General features: G+C 40.3%; 1 protein-coding gene across 1 annotated transcript in view; it reads right to left on the bottom strand.

The window, feature by feature from the left end:
• The window catches only part of VWA3B (von Willebrand factor A domain containing 3B), a 250813-nt gene that overhangs the window by 151834 nt on the left and 75841 nt on the right, over window positions 1-23138 (bottom strand). Inside the window, exon 8 of the mRNA XM_053588419.1 lies at window positions 20559-20684. Within this exon, the coding sequence (XP_053444394.1) occupies window positions 20559-20684 (126 nt within the window). The remainder of the gene's footprint in view (window positions 1-20558; window positions 20685-23138) is intronic.

Below are 23138 nucleotides of genomic sequence, written 5' to 3'. Positions count from 1 at the left end.
TTTCTCCTTCAATAGGTATAGTAGGAAATAAATTTTTCATGCTATTATTTCCATAGCAACATAATCCTTATCCTTCCATTCCATTTTGGGTTGCCTTCTTTTATAATAAAAAGATGAGAGAATTTACTGAAAACACATTCAAATCTATCCTAGCAAGGGTTTTTCTTTCTTTTCTTTTTTCTTTGCAGTTTTTGGCCAGGGCTGGGTTTGAACCTGCCACCTCCGGCATATGGGGCCGGCACCCTACTCCTTTGAGCCACAGGCGCTGCCCTCCTAGCAAGAGTTTTTAAAGAGTGAGAGATTAATTCTTGATTCCTAGCGTCAGCCAGGACCAGGTAACTGCAGGGGAATAGAAAGGACCCCTTAATAAGTGCAGCCCAATTCAGGGATTCAGGTTCCCAATTTCCATCTGAAAATGAGGCTCAAGCAAGACCCCAAACCAACTTGAACTTTCATAAAAGAAAGAAGGGGTAGCCTAGTAATCAAAAATAAAGAGCCCAGGTGTTTGGAAGCTGAAAAAAGGAGAGAAAGGAGAAAATCTTTTAACTTTCAGAGCTAATTACACCAATTAGTGGCTGCACCTCATTTTCCCCACGAGGGGAAGAGCAGGGTGTCACTTATTAAGGGGTCCTTTCCATTCCCTGCAGTTTTCTTAATTAAAAGTGTTACATGAATTCTCACCCACAGAGCCTTCATTTATTACAGAGGTGTGAACTCAAAGCTAATCCTGATTGTATGGCTTTCCTATTCCACCACACAGATTGCTAAAGATTTTTCTTTCAGTAATGGGAGAGGGAAACAGATGGCAGAGCATGTTTGTACCATAGAATTGACTTGCTTGGTCTTCATCTTGCTTGTTAATCTCAGAACAAATTTCTCAATGAGTAAGACCTACTGGATAATGCTTTTGAAAGTCATTGCTGCTACAGCCAGGGCCACAGGCAAATAGATCCGTTAAGCATTGTTTGTCAGTGCTCACTGCCTTCCCCCATCCTGCATCCACCCATCCTCAAGGCTCAGCTTCCCAGAGACTTAGAGCCATGAAGAATTTGTCACCACCAGAAGTGCCATCCCCCATCCTCCTGCACTGAAAGTTGCTTATCTGACACTTCATTCCCTCCATGCTAGGTCAAGGTGCCTCTCAAGGGAACTGTCAGTGAATCAATGAACTAGAGCTCTAGAGCTGGGACCAGCCTTGGAGAGTATCAAGTCTGCTGCTTCCAACAGTGGGTTCTACAGAAGCTGCTTCCACTCATGGGAGGGGCTGCTACTCAGAAGGAGGGTCCCTTAGGCGAAAAGTTTCGGGAGCTTAAAAAGAAACATTTGCAAGCACTTCTTCCTTTTCAGAGAAGTCCAAAGTTCTGAGGACTTTCTTATGGGAAATTGGGGCTCACCATTTCCCAAAGCTGTTTGGGAATCCAGATATTTAGCTCCAGAGTCTTTCTTCACAGAACATTCTGAAGCACTTGTATTTGATAGACATCAACTTGGTACATACTGTTCAATACCCCAAACTCTTGGCCCCCACATGTACAGTGGTGTTTGGAAAAGAATGCTGTGAATGAGTTGAAAAGGTGAAAGGAAGGGAGGAAGGACAGGAGGAAGGAAGGGAAGAGGGTGGGGAAGGAATTGAGGACAGCTGGGAAGGGGAGGGAGCAAGACAGCGACTGTCAGGGAAAGGAATCCAGTCTGGTTCCTGCTGGCTGGTGAGATGAGTGAGGTTTCCGCCCTGTGAGTGGGCTCAGCAGATAGCAGCTGTGAGGGTTGAGGATTCTCTGAAGGTGAGATGGAGCCTTTCTCAGCCTGAGACCCAGGAGACAAGTGGTGACACTGTAGCACCAGAGAGCAGCCCATCTTTGGGCATTTACCCCCTTTGTCTGCCGCACTTCCTAACCAGTATTTTCTGTGAATCTATACTTGCTTTAGCACCATGTGCCAAGCACGTTCACCTGGCACTGCAGGGGAGCCAAGAGGGTGGGGGAGGACAGGCAGAGGAGGATGTAACCCACCCCATCCTACAAAACTGACTCACCCAGCAGAGACCCAGCAAACATTCCTTGGAGTACCCCAGGGGCTAACCTCATCCCTCACATGAGGGCTGAGGCCCAAGGACATGGAGTGATGTCACATATATACCTAACATGTGACAGAGTCCATATGGGCAGTTTTAGAGTCTGCGCTTGAGCAGACTGTGTCATATAACCTTGGAGAGGCCCATTAGAGTGTGGAATTATGAAGCTCATGGGAGAATGGGAAAGAGTCCTGATGAATTCTAGACTCTTTCTACCCTGGAATATTATAAAATGATTTTTACTTCCTATTAATGCTCATAAAATCAAAGTAAAATCTCTGTTGTAAAAAGAGCACCATGGCTTGCTCAACTTGCTTATAAATCAGTGGAAAATTATTCCAACCTCCAGTGCTCCTAATTCCTATAACCCTCAGGGAAGGGGCAGAGGTGGGAGGAAGAGAAAGGAAATAAAAAACAAAGAAACAAAAAAGAATCAGACACCAAAATAAAGAACACAAGCACCAATAACAGACTATGGAAGAGAAGCTAATGTCCTCCTACAGACATGGTTCTCTGTCACTCTCATGTTCTCTTCTGCCTTATAATTCTGAAAGAAGGAAGCTTAAGAAGAATTACTTTAGCTACAACACCTGCAGCTCACTTCTAAGCAATAAGGAGGAGCAGTCAGTTTAGTATCAAACCTGCATGAAGACTGAGAAGAAACCACTAAAAGCCACTTTAATGTATCTGCAGATATCCAAATGCCCATTTAAAACAAGTTGAAAAGTATTGAGGATCAGGCACCAAATTGTACCTTAGGCAATCACTGCTTTGAAAATAGCTGTGGCACCACAATATAAACACAGACCAGTCCTGATATTTACAGCATTACAGAACAATTGAAATTAACAAGTGAGAAAAAGACTGATCACATGTGGGAAATTCAGTGAGAGACCTGAAATTCATATGGTAGGTAGTGAGGATGAGAATTCTGAAACAGAGTGGGAATGCTGGAGTCAAGCCAAGACAAAAAACTGCATCTGTTTCCCTTGGAAAATTAAACTACTTGCTGCCTTTTTGATCATACATCACTGTTGCCAAGGTTTTTTTTTTTTTTTTTAGACAAATCTTTAGTCGGCATATTTATTCCATGTATTCTTAAAAAAATTTTTTTTAAAGATATAATTCACATACCATAAAATTCAGTCTCTTAAAATACAATTCAGTGGGTTTTGGTCCATTCACAAGGTTGTGCAAGTGTTGACTATATAATTCCACAATTTTCATCAGTCCTCAAAAATAAAATCCCATACCCACTAGAAGTCACTCCTCATTTTTCTCTTTTCATCACTAATCTACTCTATGTATTTGCCTATCCCAGACATTTCATGTAAATGGAATCATACACTATGGGGTCTTTTGTGTCTGGAATCTTTCACTTAGTGTCGTAATGTTTTCAAAGTTAATCCATGCTGTAGCAGGTATCAATAACAACCTACTTATCACAGTTTATATCCCATTTTAGGGCTATACTACATTTTGCTTATAATCAGTTGATGAACATTTGGGTTGTTTCCACTTTTTGGCTATTAGACATAAAGTTGCTATGAACATTAGCGTACAAATTTTTGTGTGAACATATGTTTCAATTGTCTGTGGAATTGCTGAGTCCTATGCTCTCTTAACATTTTGAAGAACTGTCATACTACTTTCATAGTAGTTACACTTTTTACCTTCCCAACAGCAATGTGTGATGGTCCAGATTTCCGTACTTGCTAGCATTTTTTTTTTTTTTTGAGACAGAGTCTCACTATGTTACCCTCGGCAGGCAGACTGCCGTGGTGTCACAGCTCACAGAACCTCAAACTCTTGAGTTCAAGTGATTCTCTTGCCTCAGCCTCCCAAGTATCTTGCTGGCATTTGTTCTCATCTGTCAGTGGGTGTTTTTGTTTTTGTTTTTTTAGAGAGTGTCACTTTGTCGCTCAGGGTGGAGTGCAATGACATGATCATAGCTCACTGCACTGCAGCCTCCAGCTCCCTATCTCAAGTGATCCTCCTGTCTCAGCCTCCTGAGTATCTGGGACTACAGATGTACCCTCACCATGCCTAGTTATTATTTTTATCTTTTGTAGAGACAGGGTCTTGCCATGTTGCCCGGGCTGGTTTCAAACTCTGGCCTTAAGCGATCCTCCTGCCTCAGTCTCCAAAAGTATTGGGATTACAGGTATGTGAGCCAACAAATCCAACCTGTCTTTTTAATTAGTATCTTACTAATACTAGCTTTCATTTGCATTTCTCTAATGAAATGTTGAACAGCTTTTATGTAGGTGGGAGGTAGATAGCTTGAATTCTCAATGGGGTGCCCCATCTCAATCCTGGGGTATCCAGGGGAATACCCACAGATGGACAATCCCTGGGGGTTCTTCAAATCCACAGAAGATGCAAAAAACCTGGAGGCCCCGACAGACTGGACTAGGCCTATGTGTTAGAAAGTCAACAAATGGGAAGGATTAAACTCTTTGAATATGTAGTTGGACTAGAAAACCTAGTTTATTTTCCCTGCAGGAATAGAACTGGCTTCTCTCTCCCCCTTTAGTTATTTACATACACCATTCCATCCCTGTTTACTAGCCCCCTACTGCTTATCCAGTGTCTCTCTCTATCCAGTCTTCCTGGGAACTTGGGATTCTTTCAACCCTATCTTTTGCATATGCACCTTTGTTGGAAATCAATAAAAGCCTCTGAAGAAGCCAGAGAGGAGCTGCATTTTCTAGGTCTTACTACTCAGTCTGAGTTAATGTAAGCCTTCTCCAGATACTTTCAGACTTTGTTTTAAACTCAGATATTTTCAGCATCGTTTTTCCCAGCTGGCTTTCAAACCAGGTGAGGGTTCGCACCCCAAACTCCCCAACATATGTACTCATTGGCTAGTTGTATTTCTTTTTCAGAGAAATGTCTATTTAAATCTTTTCTTTTTTTTTTTTCTTATTAGATATTGGTCCTTTTATTGTTGAGTTGTAAGAGTTCTTTATGCATATATTTCCTGGATCTAGAGCCTTGCCAGATACGTAATTTGCAAATACTTCCATTCTGTGAGTTGTCTTTTCATTTTCTTGATAATGTCTTTCCATGAAAGCATAAAACTTTATAAAATTTTTTAAGAGCAAATTATCTATTTTTTTTCCTTTGGTTGCCTGTGCTTTAGCTATTATAGTTAAGAAACCATTGCCTGACACAAGGTCACCTACATTTCCACTTATATTTTCTTCTATAAGTTTAAGCTCTTACATTGAAGAGTCAGATCCATTTTGAGTTAAATTTTCATTTACGGTGAGAGGTAGGGGTACAACTACATTCTTTCACATGTGATATCCAGTTGTTCCTGCACCATACATTGAAAGATTATTCTTTCCCCGCTGACATATCTCAGCACCCTTGTCAAAAATCAGCTGACAATCATTTATTGAGGTTACTTATGACCCTTCAATTCTATTCCATTGATCTACATATTCATGCCAGTATTTCACTGTTTTCATTATTATAGCTTTGTAATAGGTTTTAAAAATGAGAAGTGTATGTCCTCCAACTTTCTTCTTTTTTGGGAATATTTTTGGCTATTCTGCATCTCTTGCATTTCCATGTGAATTTAGGATCAACTTGTCAATTTCTCCAAAACCCAGCAAGGATATTGGAGGGATTGTGTTGAATCTGTAGATAAATTTTGGAAGTATGACAATCTTAACAATATAACAATATTAGGTCTTCTAATTCATGAATATATGTCTTTCAATTTATTTAGGTCTTATTAATTTCTTTCAATGACGTTCTGTAAGTTTTTTTCAGCGTACAAGTCTTGTATTTCTTATGTTAAATTATTCCTAATATTTTAATTTTTATTTTAATCTATAAATGGAATTGTTTTATTAATTTCATTTTCAGATTATTCATTGCTAATATATGAAAATGCATTAAATATTGTGTATTGATCTTCTACCCTGCAACCATGCTGAACTCACATATTATTAATATTGGCTCTAATAGTTGCTTTGTGAATTCCTTAGGGTTTCTACAGACAAGATTATGTTATCTGCAAATAGGGACAGTTTTACTTCATGCTTTCAGTCTGGATACTTTTACTTCTTTTTTTTTTTTTTTTTTTTTTTTTTGAGACAGAGTCTCACTATGTCGTCCTCAGTAGAGTACTGGCGTCACAGCTCACAGCAACCTCAAATCTTGGGCTTAAGCCATTCTCTTGTGGCAGTGCCTGTAGCTCAGTGGGTAGGGTGCCAGCCACATACATCGAGGCTGGTGGGTTCAAACCCAGCCTGGGCCAGCTAAAACAACAATGATAACTGCAACAACAAAAAAAGTAGCCAGGCGTTGTGGCAGGCACCTGTAGTCCCAGCTACTTGGGAGGCTGAAGCAAGAGAATTGCTTAAGCATGAAAGTTTGAGGTTGCTTTAAGCTGTGACGCCACGGCACTCTACCCAGGGCAACAGCTTGAGACTTTGCCTCAAAAAAAAAAGTCAAGTGATTCTCTTGCTGCAGCCTCCCAAGTAGCTGGGACTACAGGTACCTGCCACAATGCCCAGCTATTCTTTTGTTGCAGCTGTCATTGTTGTTTAGCTGGCCCGGGCTGGTTTTGAACCTGCTAGCCTCGGTGTATATGGCTGGCGCCATAACCACTGTGCTACGGGCACCAAGCCAAGGATACTTTACTTCTTTTTCTTGAGTAGCTGTGCTAACTAGAATCTCCGTATTGTTTAATAGAAGTTGTGAGAGTAGACATCCTTGTCCTATTCCTGAAATTAAGCGGAAAGCTTTGATTCTTTCACTTTAAGTATGATGTTGGCATTAGGTATTTAATAGATGCTCTTTATGAGGTTAAAGAGGTATTTTATAGTCTTAAGTTTGTTGAGAGTTTTCATCATGATATGCTGTCAAATGATTTTTCTACATCTATTGAGATAATTATATAGTTTCTGTTCTTTTTTCTATTAATATATATTACATTGGTTGAAATTTAATATTGAACAGTATAATCACCTATACAGGGTGGACATAAAGGTTGTGTGCAATTTAAAATAGTTTAACATAGTAAATCGTACATGAACTTTATGTCCACCCTGTATTATAATTGTTACATCTACTTTGTCTCTAGTAAAAATTTCTGTCTTAAAGACTATTTTGTCTGAAGCTAATACAGCCCCTTCTCTGTTTTTGTTACTATTTGTATGATATATTGTTTTCCATCCTTCACTTTTATCCTATTTATGTCTTTCAATCTAAATGTGTCTCTTTTAGATAGCATATAGTTAAATATTGGTTTGGGTTATTTTTAACCAATTTTCCTAGCTTTTCTATTTAATTGAAGTATTTAATCTATTTATCCTTTTTTTTTTAGAGGTGAGATCTTGATATGTTGACCAGGCTGGAGTGCAATTGCTATTCTATTCATGAGTGCAATCATAGCACATTGTAACTTTGAACTCCTAGGCTAAAACAATGCTCTCACCTCAGCTTCCCAATTAGTTGGGCCTCTAGGTGCAACCCACTCTGCCTGACTAATCCACTTACACTTAATATAATAAATGATATGGTAGGATTTATGTCTGCTATTTTGTTATTTGTTTTCTACACATGTCTTTTGTTCTGTGTTAGATAAATATTTTTTAGTGTTCCATTTAATTTTCTTGGCATTCCTTTTACTTTTTTTTTTTTTTTTTTTTTTGAGAAAAAAAAAAAAGCTGTAGCCCTGGGTAGCATGCCGTGGCATCACAGCTCACAGCAACCTCCAACTCCTGGGCTCAAGTGATTCTCCTGCCTCCGCCTCCCAAGTAGCTGGGACTACAGGCGCCCGCCACAACACCCGGCTATTTTTCTGGTTGCAGCCATCATTGCTGTTTGGCGGGCCCAGGCTGGATTTGAACCTGCCAGCTCAGGTGGATGTGGCTGGCGCCTTAGCCGCTTGAGCCATAGGCGCATAGCCCCTTTTACTATTTTTTAATGGTTCCCTTGGAGATTATAATTAGCATCTTAATTTATCACCATCTAGTTCAACTCTACCTCAGCCTGGAAATTTCAGTAGTATGCAAAAATTTGAAATCTATATACCTCCCTTTCCTTCTCCCTCGTTGTACCGTCATCTACATAGAAATTATATCTTTGTATGGGTGTGCTCGTAGGCACAGACTTAAATTGTTGCATTACGAAGTTGTTTTTTAAGTTAGAGGGGAGAAAAAAGTTTTGAACAACAACAAAAAAAACCATTTATACTCTTTTGTATTTATCCATGCAGTTATCTTTACTGATGTTCTTCATTTCTTCACACGATTCAAGTTATTCTCTAATGTCCTTTCATTTTATACTGAAGGACTTCCTTTAGTATCTCTATAGAGTAAATTTCCTAGAAATGAAGGATACTTTTGGTGGATATAGTATTCTACCCTGTTTCCCCGAAAATAAGACATTCTCCGAAAATAAGACCTACTTACAGGAAAGATAAGACGTCCCCTGAAAATAAGACCTAGCGCGTCTTTGGGAGCACACCTTAAAATAAGACACTGTCTTATTTTCGGGGAAACAGGGTAGTCCTTTTTCTTCCAGCACTTCAACAATTTCATCCTAGTGCATTCTGGTCCTTTATTTTCTGATGCAAAAATCAGTTGTTAATCTTATCAATTATCCCTTTTATGTGCTGACTCACTTTTCTCTCATTGCTTTCAAAGTTCTCTTTTTGTTGTCGGCTTTCAACAGCTTGATTATGACGTATCTATGTAAGAACTGCTTTGAGTTTGTTCTACTGGAATCTATTGAGCTTCTTGGATGAGTAAATTAATATTTTCATCAAATGTGGGAAGTTTCCAGTCTTTATTTCTTCAAGTATTCTTTCTATTCTCTCCACTACCCTTCTGGGACTCCCATTGTTCATATTTTGGTATTAATATCATGTGCTATAGGTTTTGAAGGTTCTGTTTATTTTTCTTCAGTCTATATTCATTTTTCTCTTCTGACCAGCTCATCTCAATTGACGTATCTAAAAGTTCATTGGTTTTTCTCCTTGCTCAAATCTGGTGTTGAATCCCCCCTAGTGTACTCTTTATTTTAATTTTTATATTCTAGAATTTTTTCAACTCCAGAATTCCTATCTGGTTCTTTCTTTAAAAATTAATATTTTTCTTCTCTCTCTATTGATATCTCTATTTGATTTGACATCATACTTTCTCCTTTAGTTCTTTAGAAATAGTTTCCTTTAATTTTTTGAAATATTTAAAATAGTTTATTTAACATCTTTATCTAGTAAAACACCTTTAGTAAGGTCAATGTCTGGGATTCCTTAGAGACAGTTTCTATGAATTGCATTTTTTCTTCTGCGTATTGGCCATGCTTTATTTCTTTACATGTCTCATAGTTTCTGTTGAGCACTGGACATTTTAAATAATAAAATGTAGCAACTCTGGAAATCAGATTCTCCCACTTCCCGGGGTTTGTTGTGGTTCAGTTTGTTATGTTTGTCTAGTGTCTTCTGAATGCTATAGAACCTGTATTTTTGGCATATGTTGCCACTGGACTCTTTGCTCTTGAACTCAGTGGTTAAGTAATGACTGAGTTTCTTAAATGCTTTGAGCTGTCCTTTGCTGAGGAGCCATGTGTGTGCATTGGACTACTGCTATAGCAGTTTACAACTCTACCTCAGCCTTCACTTCCTGCTTGTGCAAAACCTCAAGGTCAACCCAAGATGAGATCGTTGGGATTTATTAAATCTTTTTCTGAACATTTGCACAGCCCAGGCATGCTCATGCATGGCCTTCTAGATTCTTAGGAATACATCAGAGGTTTTTAGATACCAATGGACATCTCATTCCCTAGATTTTCCTCTTAAATGCTTTTTGGTATACCTATTGTTTGTCCTGACTGTGATCCACAAACTCAGGCAGCCATAAAATTAATTACCTCTCATTGTTTTTGACAATTGTCCCTATGGAAAAGGATTTTCACATATGCCAAATAAAGACAGCTTTGCAAGTGGGGTCTTCCAGAAAACTAGCAGATAGGACAAATAATGAGAATTCTCTGGAAATGAGGCTTTGAAGGAGCCTCATTCTATTCCCTCCAGTGGCTAACTGCCAGGCTGCTGGTTTCCCTTGTGTTTGCAGGCTGTTGGTTTTCAAAGTTAGTGATGAGCTGGAGAGGGGAAATGTGAATAGGGCAAGTTAAAATGACACGCTCACTGTTCTTACTGAGATTTCAGTCACTTTTCTTGAATAAATGCTCCCCAGGTCGCTGCACACCTTTGGTTAATTTCTGGAGTTCTGAAAAAAGTTAATTTTGTTAGTGACCTTACTGCTTTTATACATGAGAAAAACTTTGAAACTGCTTGACGTTGCCATTTTTGCCCAGGTATTTTTAGTCTTCATAATTAAAGGGTTCAAACATACTGACTATAATTACTTAATAGATTTTTTTGTGCTTTTCCAGTCAGTTTGTAATGACTAACAAAATGATTTTAACTTAGATAGTTCATCATGCTTGTTCACATTCCAGTATCTTTCCCAAATTAAATGCATCACTTCTACAAAATTCTAATTGACCAATTCTTTTCCCACATTTTGGGCAGAATTTTTGAGCATTAGTTCTGAGTTGTGGGAGCCTTATAAGGTATTCTGATGTACATGTCTTGCTGTGTGTGTTTTTTCTCTGAAAAATATAAATTTCACTACTCATGAGAAAACTGATGTTTAAGTAAACATAGTCTTGGTCCTTTCTAGCATTTTCACTTGCTCCTTATAAATCAGCCTTCTCAGTGTTCATTTGACTGTACAGAGAGATTTAAAGGTATAAAGGTACACTGAAGAAAATGTATGTTCTGGGAAGAAATATTTTATCCCTTGCCTTGCCTAAAGTGTGAACACTTTGACAAGTGTGCCATTTGTTTCTAGTTGCATAAGAAACCAGCCATACCCTGCCCAAGATCTTTTCTGCAGTCCTATTTGAGCAAAAAGGGAAGACATTCTTGAGAAGATAAAATAGTACATTCTTGAGAAGATAAAATAGACATTCTTGAGAAGATAAAATAGCTCTGTAAACTAATTTGTTCTGTTTTCAAGTCAAAGTCATCATGTTGCTGTATCATTGAGCAGAACAGAAAACTCAGATGATATGTTCTTCTCTGTGGATATCAGAATCCAAAGAACATAGGGTCAAAGATTCAGAAACATGGGATTCCCATAATACATCTACGTTTATCTTTATGCCAAGAATGTTCACTTCACCCCAGCAATGTGTTACTAACAGTTATATAAAGACCAGACCTACGTAGACAATTGCCTCCTTTACTTCTCTACTAGGTCCCTCAAGTAACAGTCTCAATAGGTTCAAGTACAATTCATTTGCCCCCAAATCTGGTTCTGGTTCTCCTCCAGCATTCTCTAAGCTTAGTGGATGGCACCATATCCAACTAAGAGCTTATTTTTGACATGTCTATCTCCCTCATCCCCAAGTCCTGTTAATTCAACAGTTGAGCTCTCCCTTAAATTTGTCCATTTATCATCTTCTTCACATATTACTACCCTAGTCCAAGATGCTGCCATCTCTTATCTATACCATCCTTTCTTTCTTCCTTCATCCTCATTTGTTCCCTCCTTTCCAACTTGTTTCCCACCCAGTGGCCAAAGTGATTTTTTTTTTCTAAATGTAAATCTGAACTTTTTCCTTTGAGACAGAGTCTCCACTCTGTTGTCCCAGGCTAGAGTGCCATGGGATCAGCCTAGCTCACAGCAACCTCAAACTCCTGAGTTCAAGCAATCCTCTTGCCTCAGACTCCCAAATAGCTGAGACTACAGGTGCCCACTACAATGCCCTGCTAATTTTTCTATTTTTTTTTTTTTTATTGTTGGGGATTCATTGAGGGTACAATAAGCCAGGTTACACTGATTGCAATTGTTAGGTAAAGTCCCTCTTGCAATCATGTCTTGCCCCCATAAAGTGTGACACACACCAAGGCCCCACCCCCCTCCCTCCGTCCCTCTTTCTGCTTTTCCTCCCCTCCCCCCATAACCTTAATTGTCATTAATTGTCCTCATATCAAAATTGAGTACATAGGATTCATGCTTCTCCATTCTTGTGATGCTTTACTAAGAATAATGTCTTCCACTTCCATCCAGGTTAATACAAAGGATGTAAAGTCTCCATTTTTTTTAATGGCTGAATAGTATTCCATGGTATACACAGCTTATTAATTCATTCCTGGGTTGGTGGGCATTTAGGCTGTTTCCACATTTTGGCGATTGTAAATTGAGCTGCAATAAACAGTCTAGTACAAGTGTCCTTATGATAAAAGGATTTTTTTTCCTTCTGGGTAGATGCCCAGTAATGGGATTGCAGGATCAAATGGGAGGTCTAGCTTGAGTGCTTTGAGGTTTCTCCACACTTCCTTCCAGAAAGGTTGTACTAGTTTGCAGTCCCACCAGCAGTGTAAAAGTGTTCCCTTCTCTCCACATCCACACCAGCATCTGCAGTTTTGAGATTTTGTGATGTGGGCCATTCTCACTGGGGTTCAATGATATCTCAGGGTTGTTTTGATTTGCATTTCTTTAATATATAGAGATGATGAACATTTTTTCATGTGTTTGTTAGCCATTCGTCTGTCATCTTTAGAGAAGGTTCTATTCATGTCTCTTGTCTCCAATTCCTGAGTTCAAGTGATCCTACTGTCTCAGCCTCCCAGAGTGCTAAGATGCAAATCTGAGCTTATCATTCTCTTGCTTAAAATCCTCTAGTGGCTACTAGTGTAAAACTAAGGACTGACACCTGTCCTGTACCATGCCCTCTCTCAAGCCAACATGATCCATTCCTTGCTTATCTCTCCAAACTCATAACTGAACTCTGAACTCTAGCCATCCTGGACTCTGAGCCCCAGCTACACTCTTCTTTTCCATTTCTTTTAAAATGTCATGTTCTTTATTGCCTCAAGGCCTTTGCATGTGTTATACTTCTGCCTAGAAGACACTGCCCCCCTTCTATCCCTTTACCTAATTAACTTACCTCCTCAACTTTCCAGTATCAGCTTAGATACCTCAGGAAACCTGTTTTTGATCCTAGAGAATAACTCAAGATCTCCCACTTTTCTTTGATTATAACACCCCAATTGGTAATTATACTTTCATGTTCATCTGATTTTCTACCTTCACGAAGCAAGAAATGGTCCTTGTAAGTCCTGTTTCATGAGGACTCATTACACATCAGGTTTATTCACCATTATGCTCATCTAGCACAGAGAGCTACATATAGTAAGCACTCAATAAATTAAAGAATAAGTGAGTGGATTAACATTGTCTAGATCTATCATTACATTGTCTGTGCCAGCACAGTTCTAAATGTTTTACGTGTATGTTCTCATCTGATTTTCGTAACAGGTCCAAGGGGGTTGGTATTACCATACATGTTTTGAGATAGATATCATCATTCACATTTAAAAAATAAGGAAACTGAGGCACAAATAATAAATGTCTTTCCCATAGTCACACAGACGGAGTAGGCAGAGCCAGGTTTAATATCTTTCTAACTCTGAATCTGTGTACTTCATGACCACCCAGGATTACAGACAAATCTTGCTAGTTATTTAATACAATGCCAATAAAAATGAGCATCACTGCCCTCTTTTGTTAGAAAATATGTGCTCAAAACTCCTGCAGTGCAACTGGATGGAACTGCCTACAGAGCTTGAATAAACCTTGAGCCACGTTTTTGATATTTTGAAATAACTGAGTATTCTGAATCAATTCTTGAGGCTCAGATGGTGATCTTTGAGATTGTCTCTGTTCATGATTAAAGCCTGACTATACAGCATGATTAGACTAATTATCTCTACTGTATCACAAAATGGCTGTGAAGGTTATTCCAAATGAAGAGTTCCTGAAAGGTTTTGAGCTGCAGCATCATCCAAAGAAGGGTAAAGCTTCTCTTTGGACACATTGTTTAACATTTTATGAGAAAAGCCATCTTCTTGTTTGAGAGTCATAACTGTTCCACACATTCACAGCAATGCCTCTCAACAGTTCAGCACCACAGGCGTGTTCTCATCTTTTTTATCAACAACTGCATTAAGGTATAATTCACATGCAACAGTCCATACACATCTGAAATGTACACACTAATAATTTTTTTTTTCAAGGTGCATTTGAAAATCCCCAAGGATTTTATTTTTTGGGGGGGGGGATGCAGTTTGGAGAAAATTCATTGTTTATTTTCAATAGAACTGTTACCAATCTACTCTTTAGACATGACCAATGCAATATCTTGGTATTATAAAAAATGCTATTAAAGTCTTAGAAGCATGCATAAATAATAATGGCTAAAATGAACACTTTGTTTATGAGATCAAGCCACACTAATAATTTTTGACATATGCATGGTTAAGTTCATGTTCCTCATACTTCTATGTGTTTTCTATTGATCCCATCTATTCTTTGTTTTCTCTTTTTTTCCTGATAGCTTTTGAATTGAGTATTTTAAATTCCATTTTATCTCCTTTTTTTGGCTTATTTTGTTATTTTAGTGGTTGTTTTAGGTTTATAGTAAACATCCTCAACTTATCATGGTCTAACTTTAAGTAATAGTATATCACTTCACATATAATATGTACTAATGATAAATTCTTTCAGCTTTTGTTTGCTTGAAATTTCTTTATTTTGCTTTTGTTTTTGAAAGTTATCTTTGCTGAATATAGAATTCTAGGTTGAAAGTTTAAGGTACTGAAAGAAAAGAAAAGATAATGCTCCATTGTATTTTCTTATCTTTGTTCCTTTGTCTTTTTTTCCCTCTGGTTGCTTTTAGGCTTCCTCTGTATTACTGGTTTTAAGCAAATTAATTAAAGTGTTCCATAGTGTAGTTTTATTCATTTTCTTGTCCTTGGCATTCATTGAACTTCTTAGATCTCTGGGTTTGTAGTTTTCATCAAATTTGAAAACTTTTTCAACCCTTATTTCTTTAAATATTTTTCTTTTCTCCACCACCTTTTTTCTCTTTCCTTTCCTTAGGAATTCCATCTACATGTATATTTGGCCACCTGAAGTTACCCAAAACTCACAGACGCCCTTTTGTGTTTGGGGGGGTTTTTTATTCTTTTTTTTCCTATGTGTGTCTCATTTTGGATAGTTTCCATTGCTGTCTTCAAGTTCACTGACTTTCTAAATTTGCCATCAATCCTATTCAATATGTTTTTTATCTAAAAGATTTTCTTCTCTATAAGTTTTCATCTCTAAAAGTTTAGTGTGTATCTTTTTTTATGCCTTCCCATCTCAACTTTTCAAACATACGAAATACAGGGATAACTTTGAGTGCCTCTTTTGACAATGCTAATGTCTGTGTCAGTTCTCAGTTTTGAGTGATTGATTTTTCTCTTATTAAAGGTCACATTTTCCTGCTTATTTTCATGTCTAAGAAGTCTTCTATGGATGCTGACCATTGTGAATTTTACCTTGTTGGATGTTAGGTGTTTTAGTATTCTTACATTCTTGAACTTTGTTCTGAGATGCAGTTATATTACTTAACAATAGTTTGTTCTTTTTGTATCTTGCTTTAATGATTTCTTAGGAGGGCCCAGAGCAGTCCTCGGTTCAAGGTAATTATTCCCCATTACTGAGGTAGGAACTTCCCAAGTAGTCTACCTGGGAATTATGAAGTATTCAGGCTGAGGAGAATAGACACTGTTCCTGGCCCTGTGTGAGCTCCAAGCTCTTTTCTTCTAGTTCTTTCCAATGGATCTATCCCCAGATTCAGATAATTTTCTCATGTGCATGGCTACTCAGTATTCCAATGAATTCCTGAGGGTGACCCTCTACAGATTTCTGGGCATCTCCTTCTGTGTACTTTTCTCCTCTGAAGTACTTCGTCCTGTGAGTTCTAGCTGCCTTCATCTCTCCAGACTCTCAGTTCTGTGTTCCAAATTCAGGAAGTTCGCTGGGCTCCCCCTGGGTTCCTCCTTCATGATGCACTGTGGCCTGGAAACTCTCTCAAGTCAGTAAACTAGGAAAATCTAGAGCATGGGTCCTCCAACTGCGGCCCGCAGGCCACATGAGGCGGTGTGGTTGTATTTGTTCCCGTTTTGTTTTTTTTACTTCAAAATAAGATATGTGCAGTGTGCACAGGAATTTGTTCATAGTTTTTTTTTTTGTTTTTTTTTTTAACTATAGTTCAGCCCTCCAACGGTCTGAGGGACAGTGAATTGGCCCCCTGTTTAAAAAGTTTGAGGACGCCTGATCTAGAGCTTACTTTTGGGGGGATTTTTCCCCCCTCTATCTCAGGTATCACTGTCTTTCATTGCTTGGTGTTCAGTGTGTTAAAAACTATTGATTCATATATTTTTGTCAGTTTTTTCTTTCCAGAGGATTCTTATGTCCTGATCTTGGTAATTAAAGAGGTCAAAATTAGCACTGGCCGGAATGTCTGGCCTCCTCATTTCTCATCCCAGGCATTAGGATGATGAGTCATTCCTGCCAAAAACTGCCTTCCTGGCCCTATGATTGTATGTGCTGGCTGCCCACTGACTGGTGTGCCCAGCTCAGGGGGCATGTGGGAGCTGCTTTCCTCAAGGAGGGCAGCCTCTGTCTAATTCACCTGAAGGTTCCACATGGAATAGTAGCCCACCAGATTTCCTCCAATCTGCCCTTCCTCTCTCCAGACAGCTACCCTCTCTTCTCTGCCCTGTAGATTTTCAGCAGCCACTTTGGGGGAATGGCTGCTGCCTCTGCCCCAGACAGTCCAAGCAGCATCTTGGAAAGATACAGACTTTGCCTCAGTAATACTGGGCAGTGGATGGGAACATGTGGCCTCTGGGGCAAAATCAAGGTTTTAAAACCTTAGGTGGCTATTCAATAGAGGAAAGGTCCTGATCAATTTTTCCTTTTTAATAGAAATGGCATTTTCTAAGAATTTTTTGACTATTTCCTCTGAGAGTCATTTTGGTTTTTAGTTTCGGGGGTGTCTCTGTGTATATATATATTAGATTGAAAGAAGGGGACAGTGACAGATCATTGCCCACTTTCTGAGGCCTCTTTTGTTTCCTTTGGGAATAACATCTAAAATATTCTGTTAACCGTTAAGAGTAACCACAGCAAATGTAAATAATCCCCCTATTAGTCTGCTTGGGCTGCCAGAACAAAATACCACAGGCTGGGCAGCTTAAACAACAGAAATTTATTTTCTCATAATTTAGAAAGATAGCAGCCCAAGATCAAAGTCCCAGCAGCACTGGTTTCTGGTGAGGCCATTCTTCCTGGCTCATAGATGGTCACCTTCTCCCAGTGTCCTCTGTGTACTTATGGGGAGAGAGAGCTCTCTGGTGTTTTTCCCTCTTTTCATAAAGACACCAATTTTATTAGATTAGGGCCCCACCTTATGACCTCATTTTATTTATTTATTTTTTTCTTATGACCCCATTTAACCTTAATCACCTCCTTACAGGTCTTATCTCCAAATACAGTCACATGGGGACTAGGCGTTTATCATTTGAATGCTGGGGACACCATTCAGTCCATACACTTCCCCAAATAAATAACTTAGCGGCAAGATCCCCATTTCTCTTTGCCTGGTATAGATGTTGGCTTTAGCCTTGGTCCTTTGCTTCCTGTTCATTCTTGTGGGAAGACAGAGAACTATCTCAGGGGTCCTCAAACTGCAGCCTGCTGGCCACATGAGGCCGTGTGATTGTATTTGTTTCCATTTTGTTTTTTTACTTCAAAATAAGGTATGTGCAGTGTGCATAGGAATTTGTTCATAGTTGTTTTTTTTAACTATAGTCCGGCCCTCCAACAGTCTGAGGGACAGTGAACTGGCCCCCTGTTAAAAAAGTTTGAGGACCCCTGATCTAGGTTCTCAAATGGGGCGTCACTACAAGTGAGCAGCCCCTCTACATAAGCCTTATTAGGTTTTTCCTTAGAAACCCCCAGAGAACTAGTCCTTGACATCCAACCACAGATGCTAATTCCCCAGGCCCAAGTCAGGACACTCAGTTATAGGAAAAGGCACTATCACCAGAAATGTATCAAATCACACAGGGCAAGCTTGCTCATACCTAAACCTTCCCGTCCTCTACACAGGTCCCCTTCTCCTCTCTCCTCTTCAACTGCATCCGTCCCCAGCCAGCATGGCCTTCTTACTCTCTGTCTCATGACACCCCTGTGATATAGGCAGTACCAGGAGGCGCTGCAGCCTAGCAGTGGGCCAAATTTAGCTGCACATCACCTGGGGATCTTTCAAAAACCCCAATATCATCCCATAGGGATTAAATCACAATGCCTGGGGGGTGGGAGGGAGACATCAGTAATTTTACTAAAGGACTAGGCTTTGTTTATTGGGGGTTTTTTGTTTGTTTTAAAGATAGACTGTCCCTCTGTCACCCTTGGTAGAGTGCTATGGTGTCATAGCTCACAGCAACCTCAAACTCTTGGGCTTAAATGATCCTTTTGCTTCAGCCTCCCAAGTAGCTGGGACTGCAGGTGCCCATCACAATACCTGGCTATTTTTAGATATGGGGTCTTGCTCTTGCTCAGACTAGCCTCAAACTCTTGAGCTCAAGCAATCTACCTGCCTCAGTCTCCCAGAGTGCTAGCATTACAGGCATGAGCCACTGCTCCCAGCCCCAGGACTAGGCTTTGAATCTAGACTTTATCACATACCAGCTGTGTGGCCTTGCACAAAGTGGAGCTAATTAGTAGCAGTAACACCTGTCTCATAAGATTGTGGCACAGATTAAATGAGTTAATATTTGTAGAAAGCTTTGAACATTCCCTGATATATAAGATATGTGCTTTCCGTGATAGCTGTTATCATTACCAGGTGTGCCCTAAAGGAAACCAGTGCCTTCAAGAGGAAACTCCTCCACTAGCTCAAGAATTTATGCAGGAAAATTAGTGTACCAACTCCCCTAAATATGAAAGGGAAAAGAGTGAGCTGAAATGTATCCATTTCCTGGTTGGTGCAAAGCAAGCATTATTTTATTTAATTGTTACAATTGTTCCTCAATGTTGACATTATTATCATCCTTTTATAAAAGAATAAACTAAGGCTAAAAGAGATTAACCCAGGTTAATCTAATGATAGAGCTGGGATTTATAAGCAGGTCTTCACTTCACAATGCATGTCCTTTGTTGTGAAAAATGCTTCGGCTGAAAAGAAAAAGGGGGAAAAATACTTCTTATAGTTTTAATGTCTTTCCCTAATAAAAAATGTAATGAGTTTCTTTCTATGGTGCAGTTGGGGGGCTGGAGTCCATCAAACGTCAGGAAAGTGCTTTCATTTTTCAGGATAAGAAAGGTGCTAATTAAATTATGGAAAGTTGTGCCAACTTGTTAAAACATTTAACTAGGCAAGAAAATCTCCCGCTCTGCATTTGGGGTTCAAAATCAGACTTTACATCTGCTGTCCATGTGACAATGGCCAATTACTTAATCCCTCTGTGCCTCAGTTTCCTTACTAGTCAAATGGGGATAATAATACCCACTCCCTCATAGAATTAGGAGAATTAAATTAGCTAAATATAAGCCTAGCCCTTACAGTAGCACCTGATATATACTATGTAGTAAGTGCCCACCAAATGGTCACCATCGTTCTTGTCATTATCATTTAAAGAGAGCAAATTGGTCTTCTAAACTCTAAGATTTCAATGTAGATGAAAGCGCTCTAAGCTAAAGACATAAATGCAACTGAATTTTAATGATTTCTTTTTAATAATTGAAACCTACATTCACCCTAGACCTTCCAGATAAATATTCCATGCACTTTCCCCACCCTGTGCCACCTTTCTGCAGCAAGGTCTCAGGCCATGCTGAAAGGAAAGTGATTTTGTCTTTCCTGTAGATATCCAAGGGTGAGCAGAATGGTTGCCTGCACAGATGTGTCTGGATGTAATTTAGTCTGTAGGAAAAGGCAAAGTTTAGCTGACCCCCATCACCAAGGTATTCTTTCTTCCTGCAGGAGCACATGTATCTTGACAAAGACTCTCCCCTTGACCAAACTTTGGTCAGGCTCCTCTGACTCCTTAAGTAGACCTCAACCTTTGAACGATCAGTATCTGATCACCTTGACATATGATCAGTTTTCTCATCCTCCACCATCCCCCAGGTGATGTCTGTCACCCTGGCCTGTCTTCAGCCAGAATCCTGTCAAATTGGTCTAGCCAGAATCCCCCTTGCCTATGCTATCTTTTCTTAGTAATTTTCTATCCACTGCCCCCACCCTGCTCCTCGACTATGAAGCCCCACCTGTTCATGTTATATTCAGAATTGAGCCCAGTTCTACACTGTGGTCTGCTTTCCCCTGTTGCAACAGTTTGTCAACCATCTGTGTTTGCTGATTTAACTACTATCTCTGGCTCTTCTTTCACAGCCTGCACACTTGCATGACAGCGCAGTTCTGGAAGCTCTCCTCAGCACCCCTCACATCCAGACTATGGGACACCCCCCCCCCATAAGAAACACGGAAACAGCCCCTGGTCCACTACTAGTCAGAAATACACACTTTTACACTAGTGCCCATAAATAGCACTAACCGCAGTCTACTGTGGTCACGTCACACGTGGGAGGCTCGGCCACCAGCCTCTGCATCTGGGCCAGCGTGCTGCAAGCTTCCTTCATCTCCCTCCAGATAAGGAACACGTCCTCTCTGACACCAGCTCCTAGAGAGGGAGACACAGCATGAGCAGCAGGCTGAGAATTCTCCTGCTATCCTAATAGTCCTGATACATTGAAGGAAGTTTCTAGAACATTTCTGAACATCAAATTCCACTTTGTCCACTAATCGCTTTCTGAAAATCAGAACTGAAATCCCCAGGGAAGTATCGTCACCTCAAGAAATCATAACTGCAGACTTTACGGTACAATAAATCTGTAAACTAAATATTGGTAGCAGCTAGGATATTTTAAGATTAATTATTTATAATACTCAAATAAGATTGAAATAAAAAACATTCTAAAGCACCTCATGAAAGCCAGGGTCACCGCTGCGAGGAAAGGAAATTCAGTGGTACATGAAAGAAACAGCCCCTAATCCTTTCTTGATTTGGCTATGATTTTCCATTTCTTTGAAACCACCTTCACAAGTCTTTACTTTCCCGATGTCTCCTTTTCTGGATCTCAGCTGTCTCAGTTAAGGGTTAAATGTCACTGTATGACATTTGGAAAAAGTAATATTTGATTGGATTCATTAATATAGATATTTACATCTCTCCCATCCAAGTACTAACCAGGCCTGACCCTGCTTAGCTTCTGATCAGACGAGATCTGGTGTGTTCAGGGTGGTGTGGCCGTAGACAATATATTTACACCTCTCAATCAATCAAATGCTGTTCCACAGATAAGTGGCCCAAGGCTGAGACAGAGGCTCTGCCTTCATGAAGATCTAGGCTGTAATAGATCAGCGGTTTCCTGCCTCCACAGGGGCAGGAGGGAAATGGGTATAATGATAAAAATGCCCCGTGAGGGCTCCTGTGGTGATATCTTAATGGCACGGAAGTCAAGTTCCTGGCCCTGCAGTGGTAACACGTTACTACTGAGGACACTGGGTGAAGGGTACCTAGGCATCTCTGTGTCATTTTTTACAACTGTAGGTGAATCTACAATTACCTCAAAATAAAAAGTTTAATTTAAAAAAAGTTAAAAAGATCCACACTCTATCTCTTTGCTCCATCATCCCAGCACATCCTTCCATCCTCAGAGTCACGTTAAGATTCAACATGGCTTCTACAGTGCCAAGCGGCACATCCAGACTACAGAGCAGACACAGAAGGATGCTGCAAGGACAAATAAGCACACCCCCGGTAGAGTCGGTCCTTTCCCAGAAGCCCCACATGGCAGCTTCCTTACTCAACCACAGCCAGAACATCCTCACAGGCCCCACCTGGCTGCCAGGGAAGCTGGGAAGGCTAGCTCTCAGCAGGGTGCAGGGCAACCCTCTGTAAAGCTAGGGCTACGTCCTAACGAGGGTGTGGATCTCAGCGGCACTGGCAGTCCCTGCCTCATGGCAGAGACCTGTTCTGCTGCCAGATGCACCAAGCACATCCCATCCCCCCTCCGACTTACCCAGCCTGTGTGATAGTTCACAGCTGTCTGAGACCCCACAAGCACAGGGAATGAGAGACCACCATAGGAAATGCATGCACCCAGAGCCACAGGACTGACCCCCAACCACCACCAAGACAGACTAGGGCAGACCAGATGCCACCCCTGCCACACAGACTGCTGCCCTCCCCCATACGCCCTATTTCTGAATTTTAACATGTAGTCCAGGAGGGCAGAGCAGAAGAAAAGGAACATCTGAGCTCTGGCCTTTCCCAGTTGGCCGGCTCAAGTGAGAGGTATTGATAGCTGTGTTCATAAAGATGTGAGTGATAGGCCCTGACAGAGATGATGGCCACCTCAGCTTTGCAGCCATCAATAGCCCAAGGACTGAAATGTGATGTGTACTGAGCTCCCCGCTGGAACTTAGAAAATACTTCGTGAGCATGAAGCCCACAGGGCTTCAACTGCTATAAAACCAAGACCGATTTCTAGCTGCTTGCTTCAGCCTGGAGGTGCTAAGTAGCAGGATTTTCTCTTTAAAAGTTTCAAATGAGTCGAGGCTTTCCTCTAGACTTGTCAATAATATCTTAAGGAGTATCCCATAGGTCGGGCAAAGGAAGAAGTTCCAAGGAAGCCCAGCTGGCTCTCAATCACCAGGGACAGGGAGGCATCTCGGGGACAGTGGCGACCAGGACAAGCTCCCTGTGTGGGCAGTAACTAGGATTATCACCACGTTGCTGTAATAAGTGTAAGGAGACAGCTAAAGATTGCTACACTGGCAATCAGAAAGCAAAGTAACTCGAAACTATCTGATTAGCTTTGCTTAAAAAAAAAAAAGTGGAAAAGCATCACATAGAACGCACAGGTTCTGTTTCAAGGCACTCCACAGACGGTGAGGAAGGCTGCCAGTTTTATCAGGGTCACTTCCAAGGGACTTAGCTGGAGTATCAGATAGTGGCCAAGGGAGGAAGTCCCCCAGAGATGGAATAGGATGGAGGGTGAAGCCCAGGAAACCTCCCAGTTCAGAGGGTGTGGTGAAGTTGAAATTCTTCAGGCTAAACCAGAGAGGAGAC

The sequence above is a fragment of the Nycticebus coucang genome, chromosome 4 (assembly GCF_027406575.1).
Source record: "Nycticebus coucang isolate mNycCou1 chromosome 4, mNycCou1.pri, whole genome shotgun sequence".
NCBI classification, from domain to species: Eukaryota; Metazoa; Chordata; class Mammalia; order Primates; family Lorisidae; genus Nycticebus; species Nycticebus coucang.
This window is presented reverse-complemented; position numbering and strand designations above follow the sequence as displayed.